At 41.6% G+C, this 14,923-nt stretch overlaps 1 protein-coding gene across 2 annotated transcripts in view; it reads right to left on the bottom strand.

Annotated features, from left to right (window-relative positions):
• Positions 1-14,659, bottom strand: part of man1a2 (mannosidase, alpha, class 1A, member 2) — a 121,522-nt gene extending 106,863 nt beyond the window's left edge. Inside the window, exons 1-2 of one of the 2 annotated variants that reach the window (XM_070975830.1) lie at positions 14,405-14,659; positions 12,320-12,849 (exon numbers count right to left, since the gene is read on the bottom strand). In XM_070975830.1, the coding sequence (XP_070831931.1) occupies positions 12,320-12,633 (314 nt within the window). In that variant the 5' untranslated portion in view covers positions 12,634-12,849; positions 14,405-14,659. The other variant, XM_070975831.1, reaches the window with a different exon arrangement.
• Positions 14,660-14,923: the final 264 nt, after the last annotated feature.

The following is a 14,923-nucleotide window of genomic DNA, read 5'->3' as shown; positions in this document are numbered from 1 at the left end:
AATAAGCACTAAGCCTGGTTGGTTGCTGCCCAGCTAGATAAGGTTTTTCCAACTGTGGAAAAGAGCCTGATGATAGTGCGGTTCTATCACCAAATCTTTAGAGAGGAACATCCTTAAAAATGTTCCCATTTCTGCCCCGACAAAACCAAGGCACAAGACCAATTTCGTCAACAATAAAGGACAATTTCTTGACACAATATTGAGTGTCCGTATCACACAGACATTCCTGCAGAGCTGTTGCCTCAAAAGGTTTCCCAAGAGTAATGACATTGAGGGAAAAAAATATCAGGATAAGAACAGATCCCACTTCCAATCCCCAGGCCAATCATAAATCCAGCAGCTGCCGTGTTCCAGCTCTGTTACAAGAAACATTTATTATCAGGCCCATATGACTCTAATACAGCTGGAGTGGATGTACTAGTTATGTAGAAGGGGGGCTGAATTTGCCTGTATATTCAGAAAGGTTTATTTGAAATTAAAACTTTAGAAACCTGAGGGCCAATTCTTTATTTGGCATTGAGCAATCTCACTTTGATCCCATTGCTTTAACTGACAAGGAGCCATTGTGGAGCAAGGCAGCAGCTCCAGTGTTTGGCAGAGATGGGATTGGTTCGAAGCTTTGTAGTTAACCACGGTCACATCGTCCCAGAGGACTGAGAGCCTCTCTCATTCAGTCTTTCTCGGCCTCTCTCTGATTCTCTATCCACTGCCTTGTTGTTGATTTGGGCAGCATCTCTTCTTGTTCTTTTGACACTAAAAACCTACTGTCCTGCACTCATGCAAACCCATTCAAACAAGTGTCTGTTTTTTCCCTCTGGCTTTCAAGAGGTCTTGTCACCACTTGCTGCACTCCAAAGAAATGGCCAATGGGAGACAGAGTGCAGCACACTTCTCTTGGTCACTATTGATTTTTTTTTCACTCATGCACACACGCACTTTGATTCTAGCACCAAAAATCAGACTTGATTTTACTGTATTCACTCATTTATTCTTTCAATGAATTTGTTTGTCAAAAATAACTAGTTTCAGCTTTACTCCTGGACACCGTAGTCCTTCATTTCCTTATCTCGTCTGTTCTGCTTTCCACTCATCCATCCATTAATCATCCCCACCCCCATTCTTTCCAGCACTTCTTTCCCACAGGTTATGAAGTAATCAGTGGCCAGAAGTGGTGCATCAATTCAGCCTGACAGATGCAGTGATTATTGGGAAAGCCAGCTTTAGGGTCATTACCAATCACTAATCTGGATCAACTATTTTCACATGTAGTTCCCACACAAGAGAATGAGTAAAAGCCCCCATTTTTGTCAAGGTGATGACTTCCATGGCTGCAGCACCTCCTAAAATCAGATATCATAAAAACCATCAACTGATTAAAAAAAAATTTAAACTTGTTAAAAAAAAAATTGCATCGTCCCCTTTCTTACTGGGATACATACGATATGTGTAGTACACAAGGATTTGTGGTGAAACAGAGGATTTCCCTCATTTTTTTTAATCTTTATTTTCATTGTATTCAACCAGTATTTCCCCTATACTTGTACAAAACAGTCGTCACGCCAGCATGAACCCCTGCCATGCCAAAAATAATCTTTTTTAATGTGAAAAATGCATGGATCTCACCAAATATCTCACCAAATATCCATGCATTCAGAAAACAATGAAATGCATTTGTGGGGGTCTCAGCATAGTTTTTGCCTGAAGTGTGTTTGGGAGAGGACAGACATCTGCTCATCACTGGTGAGAACTAAGTGAATGCCCCAGTTACCCTATAGCATAGTACAGTATAACCTCAATACGTCAAAACTCCATATTGTAGGAGCCAAATTGGATCTAAAATTGTGCTAAATACCAGAAAGACATACAGTATAATTACTTGGGCTAGGACGACATGCTTATCTCCCAATTCAATACTATCACAATACTTGGTTTCAAATGATAGCTAGTCTCCTGCCAAGTGACTGGTGAGCTCATGTTTATGCTGACAAAGGCTGTTGCTACCCAAACATATTTCTTTCAGCATTAAAGCACATCATACTCTTACCAAAGCTTCTCCTCCCGGTTCTTGCTTTTTGGGTCTTTTTGCACTTCACACCTTGGTACGGCAACACGAAATGGCCAATTTCCTCCACAACTACTCTGTCCTCTAACAAGGTTACAAGTCTTGCTCTGACAAGCTGGGGCCTGTGTGAGGTGTAGGGTTCTGTTTAATATGTTTTCTATGTTTTGTGTGCATGTGCTCTCTTTCTCCAGTAACATTCTGGCTGAAGGACACATTTCAGAAAATACATTTTATGATCATCGCCCTGGCCCAACACACTGCCGGAGCAGGCTGATGACAACAGCGGGCTGACACCTGTTACCTTGATGACATCAGCACACCCTTACTTGTAGAAAAGTCTGTTGTATCTGAAACGCCTCTTTTAGGCCCTCGTCTTCCACGATTGAAATCGGCCTGCAATCAGCAGCAACCCACTTTGCGATTGAGTTTGTCAGTTTTTCTGTCGTGGCTTTGCTCATTCGTTTTCCTAACTCAGCAAGTGTGGGTTGGCGGAGTGAGCTCACGGTAGCACTAGCAGCACTAGCAGCAACTACATGTTTAGCGTTTAAATGATAATTCAGGCTGGAGCTGCTACGGTGATAGGAAAATTCTTTATTACACAAGGTACAAATCACTGCGTTCTTATTAATAGTCCCGTCTTTGTTCTTTTTATAAATAAACTTGCCGTTCAAAGGTCCAAGTAGGCTTGCCTCGCTCTCCGGTGTCGCATCCATGTCTGTTGTCACCCTGCTTTTGACTAGTGGCGCAGGTAGGATGCGACCTGCCACTGCAGCCTACGGGTCACTCAGAGGGCCAAATTTAAAATGCTTGCGCATTGGCGTTAATTTTTATAGCGCGTTAATTTGCAGCGTAATTAATTAATCTAATTAACGCGTTAAACTGACTTATGATTGATTTATGACTGAAAGTCAAACTTGAGAAAAGCATCCATGCCAAAAGCAGCCTTGATTCAAACCGCAGGCTTTTGTGAACACTTCAACAGGTGATTTCAGTGACTTGTTTTTCCTGTTCACTTAAAGGAGGCTGATCAGTGAAACCAGAGCCTGTATTCTTTGGAATGGAAATAGAATCAAAACCCTTAAGACCAAAGACGTGCACTCTCTCTCACACACAATCTGAGAGGCTGCAGCTGTGTTCTACAGAGAACAACATTGCTATCACATGAAAAACATGGAAATAAAACAAAAGGAAGAAAGACGTGAAATGAGACACAAAGAGCAGATCTGATAAAAAGCAGCAGTGTTAATGAGGAGATTATGCCTGATGGAAGTCCACTCCTCATTCTGCAGGCTGCTCTCTCTAATACCAACTGCACTAGATGAAATCTCCTGACAATAGACAAATTAATTAGGATGAGTCTTAGCGAAATTACTATGAGCATGGATCTGAAAGATGAATTTATACTCATATCTGATCATGCATGTAGTGATATCTATTAGAAAATCATCAAAACACAGAGTTTAAATGAGCAAAGTAATAAGGACCGGTAGAATTAAGGCCTTGAAGTAACACTGTTTTGTTTTTCATTTTCATAATTACTCTTTAAACTCAGCAATGCTTTAAAATTTCTCTTCCTATGCACAACAGTTGAACAGAAATCTACTTACTAGGAGATAAGCAATTGATTCGTTGAAGTTGTTGTTCAAGTTTTTCAAAACATCAAAGGAGTTGCCCAACAATTTTTGCTCTTTTAATAAGTGCTCAAGCCTTCTTTCATTCCAGAGAAGGAAGTAGCTCGACTTGTGCCAGCAGCCAACGTTCAGGCTTCACAAAGGTGAGCAAAGTCACTTCAGCTTGTTTAATTCTAAACAAGTCGTGAGACCGATGACACACGGGTTTCATCATCGCAAAGCCTGAAGCATTTTAGTAATTGTGTGCTCAAAGTTCCATCATTTGTCCGCCCTTCATCAGATATGAACTTGTCGTGTGTGTTCAGGAGATAGCACAGGGTGTCTCCAGTGAGTTCAATGTTGTAGCTTGGAAACTTGTAATAAAAGGAAAGGTAAGGCTGAGATTCGAAAGCCGGCACTCTGAGGGTGGCCTGTGTGTGTGTGTGTGTGTGTGTGTGTGTGTGTGTGTGTGTGTGTGTGTGTGTGTGTGTGTGTGTGTGTGTGTGTGTGTGAGAGTGGGCGTTGTCAACCCTCTTCTGCCTTCCTCTAAGACAGAGAGGAGAAAGTGGATGTCTCTTTGACATAAGGATGTATGGACACTGACATGAATTGATGTTATTTTACTCATTTAATTCACAGAGATGAGCTGAATCTGAATCTTCAGCCGCACCGAGCATGCTGAAGACATTCAGCTAACCCGAGAGAGACAAACCGTTTTCGAGGAATCTGCGTCACTGCTCAGTGCCTTTATTTCTACCTGATCAAAATTCAAAAAGTCAGAGCTACGACAAATTATTGCCAAGCTGCCACCGCGTCTCTCGCACAGCCACGTGGGTGGCTGTGAACAGGTTATCCCCCCGCTGCCTGTTGAGAGACAGCCAACTCAAGCCGAGGTTGCCACGTGGAATCCAAGTTGCCCAAAAATACCCGAGAGCTCTATGAAGCTCCAGACAATAAAAAGAGACAGATCGGTTGGCAAAGCTGCTCCGTGGAGCTGAACACACCCGAGAATGCCTGAGAGCAGTCCACATGAGGAGTGCCCTTGTTTCTCCTCCGCTCCCTCCAGACTGACCTCTTCCACTGGCAGTCAGTGAAACAGCAACGGTGATATGAGTTGATGCTATAGATTGATGAGAATACTTGAAAAGTCTTAGCATAAAAAATTAGGATTTCCCATCAATATAGTTGCAGTATCTAATCCAGATCATTTCTTTGCCCCTCCTCTCAGCTGCTGAACAGTGACTTGAGCCTTGTTTAGTCTCACTTGTTCTTTTGTGTTTCCACTAATCAATGTATCTGATTATCTGAAGATATCATGCTTGTTTTGGTCTAGTGGTCCTCATTCACAAATCTGCTGTGTTGCTGCATTCGTGACTGCAGTCATCCAATCTCTTATTCATTAACTGTTCATCGCTGTACTCTCTGTATTTATTCAAGGTGGCATTTAGCCTATTAATGGTCACATTCATTTGTTTGTTTTGTTGTAGGCCTGTGTGTGTAGTTAGTTATTAGTTATTGCAGGTGCTTTTTAGTCTTTTAATCTTTAACTTCTGAAGATGAACCTGATTATGGGAGTTTGTGTATGAGGCATTACAATCACTGTGTGCATGTCAAGAGCTCCACAGCACCTTCAGATTGAGACTAAATTAATGAACTGGCTATTGACTTTGCCCCTTTCAAAGGGTGGTGCCCCAAAGTGAATTTTAAGTTTGTTATTTGATTAAACAAAAAAAAAACAAACATGTTTTCTGCTAGCTGGAAATGACTGCATATATAACATAACATATATTGGGGTAATGCATCCAAAATGTAGGGCACCAACACCAAAACCAATGATGCAATAAGTAATATTATATAAGCAAATATTATTGTTATATTTTACAATAGATTTTTTTCATTTACTTTTCTTACATGTATATATATGAAACACTAATAGTCTCTTCTTGCCACTAGATTCACTGCAGACAGCAGCTGGCAGAGAGAGGAGGTCATATTATACAGAGAAACATTAGCTTTTTCTGTGTGAATAACTGTGAAAGTTACTTATAAAAGGGAAGCTAAAATGAAAATTTAGAGTACTCTGCCAGCCACTTGGGCAAGCAACCAGACATCATTTGGAGGACCGATACTATTCTAAAACTCTAGTTGGCAGCTAAAACAGGAAAAAAGGACAAAGCATTTCAGAAATTACCAGCCGAGCAGGAAACATACATTTGTTTCACAGGCTGCCCAATGGACTACGGAGAAAGTGTAGGTATGGATATAATCCTCACAACTGTGTAAATCAGGACGAGCAGCATTTACATGATGATTAAGGCCAAAGTATGACGTTGGTAATCTATTTTTTGGGAAGCAACAGGTGCGTGTTGATTTTTGGAGTGGAACTGCACCACTACGATAGTAGTAGTAGTAGTTGTAAGCAATTGTGGTGATAGCACACAGCTAAAATCATAGTGATGTTATCCTTTAAAGCCCCATGTTGGGTTCACAAAAAAAAAAACATGTACCAAAAGCTTGACAGAGTACATCCAGCCACGGCAACAGTGGTGAAAAGCCTCTTTTATTTAGGTTAGGTGCATTCACTCCTCCATGTGTTAGGAACAATCAATATTAAATATCCATAGCTCTGTTGAATCTACAATCCAGGCTGGGTGGTTTCATGAGACCTCTGCGCTGACTGCAGCACCTTGGCGCTCTTTCCAGGTTGAGCTGGCTTGACAAGGTGTGTGCCAGTGTGTTTGACGTGTGACGGGCCAAAGTGCATGTACAAGTTGGTACTCCCTTATTAGCACAGGGGAGAATAGAACACACAGAGAAATACACACACCAGAGACAAGCACACCCAGACCTAGATTTACTCTGCAGCTGACGGGCAAATGAAGCATTAAGACACAGGAATGATGTCTAAGATCACACTAAACATGATAAATAAGTGCCCCTTGATGTTGGCCCAAGCCTTAAATATGATCTGTGAGGCTCTGATGCTGATTTATGGCCATACCAGAGTGCAAAAGCAAATCTATGGCCCTGCAACCCTAACAATAACGGGCAAGGCAATAAGTGATGAAACCAGGTTACTTGCAGTCACAGCATTCAACTCCATTTTAAGAGAAATGCAGTGTGAAAAGATTAAGCTTGTACATTTTCCCCTACCTTTGGCTGTACTAGAAAATGACAGTGCTCACTTGACGAATGCCTCTCATCACAGAAAAAAAAGAAACAAACACCATAGCAGACACACTTAACACATGGGTCACCACAGCACACAATGGAAATGCTTCTCCTGATCATATGGTATGAATGCAACAGAAGCACATATTGTGCTATACCACCTGATGTGCCAGTAGCATGGATGTACAGTAACTGTGGAGGCACATTAATATCATGGCTCCAAGTGTCATCAGCACTGGTTCCACTTGTCTCTTCTGATGGTGCCTAACACTTTCAAAAATGTTCACTGACAGTGATGTCAAATTGCCTACTAAAGCAAAAGTGCCATCAGCTTTTATTAAAAATATATATATATAAATTAAATTTTTTTTTTTTTTTTTTTTTTTTTTTTACTTTTTCCCAGCATCAAATGCCAAGGTACTTACAGCAAGCTTTCTCAAATTGGTCAACTAATAGCATGAGCTCTGGACTTCCAGGGTCTTTCTTGCCAGCAGCATGTGTGCAGAACCGATATAATGTCAGGGGTTAAGACATGTGGGTAAAGACAGAGTGACACCTCTGAACAAAAGTTTTGGGTGGAATAATTGAAAGCCTCAGGGATGATGGGAATAGTCTGTCTTCACACATTGTTCGCTCAAACCTTCCAGACACAGGAGTCTCCATCAGCATCTTAATGCTTTTCAGACAGTATTTCGTGACAGAAGACAGGAAGGAGCAGACAGGCAACTATTACACCTTGCATGAGCAATTCATTCTTAAGCGGATGCTCTGGCAAGTTCACTCAGCTCATGAGCTCATGATCTGATTTATTGGACCATGGGGCCAAATAATCATTCAGAAAATAATACGTGAGAACGTGTCTGACAAATATGCTACGTGTGAAAAGGACACTGTGGACAGGTTCCAGACCTGATTCTGCAGACACTGTCCAGAGCTTATTTGAGAAAATGGCTTGACTGTCTCTGCTATATATTCATGGCAGGCAGCACAGTGTAACAATCCAGCTGCCTCACAAGGTCATGTGATTAGGGCAGCGGGACTGATTACCACACTCTCACATGATGAGAGGGCAACAGTTGGAGGCAATAATGCACCATCTCTGTTGTTCTCATTTGGGACCTTAAAGCCATTTTGAAAGAATGTTATGTTTTAATGTTTTGAGTCTTGTTTGTTTTTAACTCAAGTGGTCACGTGAGACAGTTGTTTCTGGAAGATGGGGGGAAAAAAAGAAGAAAACGATCCCATGGTTAAGTGATGAAGTACGATACGGTTATTTAAAACCACTTCTTAATTGAATTTACATAACAACTGCTATACTGTGGTATATACCATTACCGTGATATAAAACTACTCATATCGTGATAGAAGATTATGGCCATATGCAACGAAAAATTCTTAGAAATTATTATTACTTACAATTACTCTGACAATAATCCATCATTCAGTCTTTTCTCATAACATTGCACTCAGCCCGAGGTGATGTCTGCAAATGGCTTTGTTGTCCAAGACACAGAAAATCCAGTGAATCCACGTATTAGAGCAGCTGATTGGCATTTTTGCTTGAAGAATCACTAAAACTATTTATAAAATTAATTGATTGTTTCATCTCCAGGTAAATGCACACAAAATAATCAATGCTGTGATGTAAGTCACATCTGTGTTTCACTGTTATGCATCAGACAAAACTTGTAAAACCTTCATAACTCACAGTTTTGAATTACAGTTACGGAACATTTTAAAACAATAACACTGTATGGTCATAATGACACAATACCATTCTGCTGAAAGATGGTAAACGATAATCACATTAACTGATCAGCCAGCTCAACTTCATATGCATTTCTGAAAGCGATATGTACAAAACTCTTCACATGCACTAGCCTTGGTTATTCATAACGTGGCAGTCTGGAGGCATACTTGTTTTGTTTTATTCTGCAAGACAGACTGCCTCCTCCAGTATTCAGTCCACACTTACAATTAACTATCATGCATGATGTCCACATGTCTGATAACATAATGAGAGGGGTTTTTCCCTGCCTTCCTTATTGCTGTTGTAATGCAATGGTTATTCTTCTGTTGAAATGGAGCTGCAATAACATGCAGGCAGAGGGTGATGCATATAGTCACAGGACTGGAGTAACATCCAGTAAATACCGTTTTCCTCGCGGTAATGCTGACTCCAATAACACAAAGATGCAGAACGTAACATTATGAGCAACACGCGTCAGTTTCTCTTGGCTGCAAGAACCAACACAAACGTGTTTAGTGGATTAACATAATGGAAATGTCCCCACAACAACAACAACTGGACTTTATACTTTGGCTATATGTGTGCTCTACTCATTATACTTTGTGTTGCTTTGAGATCAGATATAAAGCAGAATTCACTTCGAAACTGAAGCTCAAGGACGGATCAATACCAGCATTAAATCCAGAATCTGTAGGTTTTGACATTTTTCTGTTGCTTCACTGTTCTTTTGCTGGTTAGCCTATTGAATTTGACATTAGCACTTTCCGCAGCTAATGTGGCTGGTAGCATCTATTGTAGATGTTGGAGCAGTGTTGGTGTATCTAATATTGAGGGACAGTTGGAGAAACTGTGTGAACGTTAATTTTCATTCTTATTTTGAATAAACACTGTTTGTTTAATCATGTTTTTTTAAGATATCTTCCTTTAAATTGCTACAGCACCACCAAAGGACCGAGGCCACATGTGTGAAAAGCCCTTTAAGCCTATTCTCAGGCATTTAAAATGCTTGTCAATATCTCAAAAGTCTACTAGAACAAATATAATAATATCTTCTGCTCTCTCAAAGACAATTAACAGGCTGAACTTGTGAACAGAGAACTGTTTCTGTGGGGTTTTCTGTGGCCAAATAAAGTAAAGGTGAAATTATTATGAGCCTGCCAGTGCTCCTGAGGGTCTCTTTAAACGCTAGCGTGCCTCATTTTCCAGGGGCTGTTTGAACCCTGCTCCTCTGGAGCACACAATGATGATTTTAAGAACAGCTGAGGCAGCCATAACAAAAAGCAAATTGAACACATTTCCATAAGCTGCTATAAGCAGAGAAAAAACTGAAACATAGCACATCACATGAACGCTTACGTAAGGTTAAATTCACAGGGAGCATTCTGAGACTGTAAATTTGCATAAAACTAATTTAAAACGATCTCAAACTGTATTATTCTGCCTTTTCAAAACCTTAAATTGTCATCCCTGGGACATCTCAGTGAGTGGCCTGTTCTTTTTTCTCATGTTAACAAGCCACTTTGGCCCATAACTCTTAATTCCAATCAAACATGTACTGAGATATTTGTAATGTCTTGACGCATTCCTGAAAAAGGAACATGCTCATAATTGCCATTATACTATTGTAATAAAGCCATATTAATTTATTTTTCCCTTTGAAGGTTTCCATGATACACATTTCAAAAACTCCAATGAGGTGAGCTTTGGTTACATGCAATTAAAAATGCAGAAAGCTGAGAGCTGAACAGGGGCTATAAAATGAGTCAGATCCAGCCCATTTAACATTATTCCATTTATCACAGAGGAAGAAATACTCTCTGCTATCTGCTGTTGCACTGAGGTACATCTCAGTGCTAAAACCTATTGGTACATCGTTTAAACAAATTTGGGTGCATTAGCCCAGAACAATGTCAGCTCCGTTCAGTGTGATAAGGACATTGCCTGGGATTTATTGAAAACAGACAGAGATCATGTGAAACATTTCAGCATCACACTAACACCAAAAGTGCCCAGCCATGCAACCTTGTTACGTTTTGCTCAAAATGCTCCTGTGTCCCATCGCTGAGTCCCATCTCATCCCTACTATAAACTGCCACCTCTGGAAAGGCATAAACATCTCCCAGCCTCACACCTTTATGCTTCGAAAACCCTTGTGGTTCCAACTACGACAAACAGCACCACTTGAGCCCAGTACTGTCTGCTCCTTCCGAGTCACTGGACAGCAATAATTACGTTATTTCCAGCAGGCAGAATCCCTAGCTCTAGAAGGCTTTCAGGAAGGAAAAATGAAAAGGCTCCACAGGGAATGAGAAGGCAACACTCAGTGCCCCCCCACTGTAAAACTGTATGAGAAATTGCTTTTAACACCTTGCCCAGCACTCAGTAAAACTAATGACCTCCTACACCAGCATGGAGGAGACCTTTCCCCTAAAATTATCCTTTCCACTACTGCTTGGCATTTTGTGCATGTTATTTCAGGCCATAAGTATTTTGTGATCACAAAATAATGCATATGTAAGTGCAGCATGATTCATATATGTAAGGTTCTACCAATTACATGATATGAGGAAGGAACTAACTAATATTTTTAAAATTCTTCAGTGTGTCGGTAGAGAACTAATAACACAGAGGCTTTGAAACCCACAAGGCTGACACTCTAAATGCAATTAATCAGAAAATGTAAAAAGAAATGCTAAATGTTAATGTTCAACAACTCAGCAGTTCAGAAACAAATATTCTCAATAAAATTAAACAAACAATTCATGATTCCCAAATATGAGGTTACCATTTTGGTAGGGCATCCTGCAAATTAAAGCTATGTGGCTTTTACATTACTAAATAGCCTCTAGTACTGATTTGCTTGCTTACAGTAACTAATTAAAAATGTATTGAAATGTAAATAAGACAGAATTCCTTTTAACGTAATTTGAGTCAGCTGGGAATAGCATTTGGTAGCTGGGCATGAAACTTGTCGAGCACAGTGGATTCCAAATAGCACAAGACACTTAGAGCAGCCAAAAATGAATTTGATTTAGGAGGGGGAAAAGAGACTCAAAGCTATGGCTGGCTACCAGCCAAGGAGGCTGGACAAAACAAATGACAAATGTAAAAGCTGCAGCCAAAATTTACCAGCATTTGGCTCATGGCAAGCAGTAATTTCCGAGCCTGTTTAAGCAGTTACTAAAGCTTTTCAAAAAGCCTGTGTGTTCTAGCTCATCAAGTTCAACGATGTCTGCCCGTGGGACAGGGCGACAACACGGTGGCCAAGGTGATAAAACTTCTGCTGTACGAGAACTTAAACCATTACACCCAATGTAGAGACAAGGGGTGAGAGTATTCCAAGCAACCCCAGCTGCACTAAAGGATGAGGGGGAAAAAAGAAGAAAGAAGGAACACCTGTGCTGGTGTGTATCTAAACGAACAGGGGAGTGCATATCACTTCACAAGCTCTGCCAACACCCCTGGGTGTCACAACAGACTGCTGAAGAAGTGACGAGTTTCTGTACACCTGCTTTCATGGCCTTGAGGAAATATCCACATGTGACGTAGCTTGGCTAAACAACCAAAAACAAACCTAGTACTTAGTGAAGAAATCTTGCTGCCAAGGTTTCTTCTCTTAATCGTTCAAAAGACTAAAACAATCTCCTGATGACGTGACAGGGAAGTTTGTGCCACACACCAGACATACAAAAAAATCAAAAACACACCTCTGCTGCTGGTCCTTACCTGTGTCTGTGCTCGTCATGTCCTCCCTGTCCATGTATGACCACCTGTCCAGAAGCGTGCTTCCCCTCTTTCGGAGAGTCAATATGAGGGATGAGCACATCCTCCAAGCCTAGGTCAAAACGCTTGTGCTTGGAATTGTCCGGGAGGAAGAAGAAGGCCCCAAAACATAAGGTGATGAAGGCACTGAGAATGAGGAGGAGGATGAACTTCTCGGAGAGCCTCAATGTAGCCCTGTGGTGCGGGAAAGAGGAGGCACCCGGCGACAGAGTGGGTATCCTGCGGCCCGACAGTGGCAGGAGAGCCGGTGTTGTCATGATTTGACTGTTGAAATGAACTGAGCTTGGGGAGGAGTTAGGAGGGCGGGGTGGGGTGGGGTGGGTTTACAAGTGCCACAGGTGTTGTTGTAGCAGCATGCACAAGGTGGTCAACTTTATTATCTCATTCCTGCATTGATAAGTCCAGGAACCAAAAAGGGCAGAGGTCCCTCAGTGAAGGAGTGACTGGTCAGCAGAAAAATGGTCATGACGATTCTGGAAAAAAAAAAGAGATATCACAGGCAAAGAGTTAGTGTTGAACACAGAGCTGGCGAGCTGCCATTAAGATGCAGACCCCTTGCCACCATTTTAGGATAACCTTTTCCTCACTTAATTTCAACCACCCCACCTCAACATAGTCAGTATTCTGTGTTTCGTCAGGATAGGACAGCCGATATCTTTATATTTTTCCTTTAGTTGTCATTTCTTTAACTTCACAGCATGTCTCTTGTAACCACTAGTATCATTTTGTCAAGCACTCTCTGACAGCCTTGGATTGCGCCTAACAGTGCTGAATTATGATCAAATACATGGTGACACCTCAAGAAACTGGGATGTCATATATCAAGTGATGAAGCTGAAAGACTGCATTTACAAACAATCCTCTGGCATGCTGTGGTGAATTTAACAACATGCCAGATCAAAAACAAATACCTCAGCATCTCTCTCACGCACTCAAACAGAACATTTAATCCTTAGCGCATGAGAAAGATGGCAAACATATTTTCCAGAGGCTTAAGGTATCAAGAGGCTGTGCAAGATCTGTGAGACCGTCACCAATCAACTGCCCTCTGCACACTGACATTTCTGCCACGACGAACACTGCAGATTGAACACCAGCTCTCTATTTTACTCTGATACTGTGTTGCAGTACCGAACAGCTGGCTATCAGACATAAATCGCAATAAAATAACAATGACAGAGATGAAGAGCAAGATAAGCCAACATGCAGATCCTCTTGTCATTCGTATGCATCTGAGTCGACTGGAATTACAATTCACAGTTGTGTGGTGACCCTTTGCAAGAGGTGCAGGACATGCAAGCTAAATACACGGCATGCATGTATCCCGTGCTGTGTCACATCTGAATTTGAATCCTTCTGGCGAACACTCGTGAGGCTTCATATTAAAAGGCACAGGTTTTATCCCCTGTGACCACATATGAAGAAAAAAAGACGCGGAGCAAACGTTCGATTCCGCTCAGGAACAGCTCCAAGTGTTAACGTGAAGGATGGATGGAAATCAAACGAGTTGCCCCTTTAAACACTATTACAAGCAGTCCTATTAATGCCCGATGGGTCAAGCCAGCTAATGTTAACACAAACGTCTATCTAATCTATTTATTTTATCCAGTACTTTTCCATCGGGTCTGCATACAGCTACGATGTCTCGGCGTCTCCACACAGAATACCAAGTTCATTCTCTGACAGTGCCAGTCTGTGTGAGCTGATTAGCCGATACAAAATGCTAGCTAACAAGCGAATGAGCAGCTAACTTATCCAGCTAACGTTGGCTAGCAGAAAAAAACGAACCACGGAAAATAAATTGCCACGTAATACTCGAGAAGAAACAAAGGTAAAAAATGGAAGTATTCCGACATATGCGTTTGGGGTCGTTGACATTTTACCTCTCCGTGGGTGGTAAAGACTGGGCTTTGATACTTATAGCCAGCTGAGGTGCTGGCTATTTGGCTAGGTTGCTAACGCTAGCTATCTGGTTATCAACTGACAGAGGCAGTGTCTTGTGTAGCCGCCGCTGTGCTGCATCACCACCTTTCTCATTTGCTCGGTGAAAATCGATTCCAGTCAGGATTCCCGGTCCGCCTTTCGGAAGAAGTCGCCGTAGCAGGTGTCCTCATGTCCACGAATGTTACACTGTCGTAACCTACTCCGACTGAACCGTTCACTGTCAGTTCAGAGCCACATAGCGTTACAGCTCCGTGGGCACTGGGGGGATGCTGATGACTAGCGGCTCTGTCGGACTGCAGCGCCGGACTGACTGAACTGCCGCTGCCGCTAATGCTCGGCGATCCAGCATCAACTACTCAGCCTGTCGGAGTTAGGGACCGTCTGACAATTTCGTTCGGCAGAATTACTGTATGGTGTGGTTATTAATAAAGCGCCGTTGAAATGTCACGTCCCCAATTGCATTTGCCCTCGAAACCGTGATTGTAATTTGCATTGCCAGAATGCAGCTGTGCGACGCGTTATTTCCCTAAATTGACTGAAATCACACACCGTTTCTTTTTCCGATTCAATTTTGAAAATTCTCAACTATAAAATACTTTGTAA

This window comes from Chaetodon trifascialis, chromosome 12, assembly GCF_039877785.1.
Source record: "Chaetodon trifascialis isolate fChaTrf1 chromosome 12, fChaTrf1.hap1, whole genome shotgun sequence".
Lineage (NCBI taxonomy): Eukaryota > Metazoa > Chordata > Actinopteri > Chaetodontiformes > Chaetodontidae > Chaetodon > Chaetodon trifascialis.
This window is presented reverse-complemented; position numbering and strand designations above follow the sequence as displayed.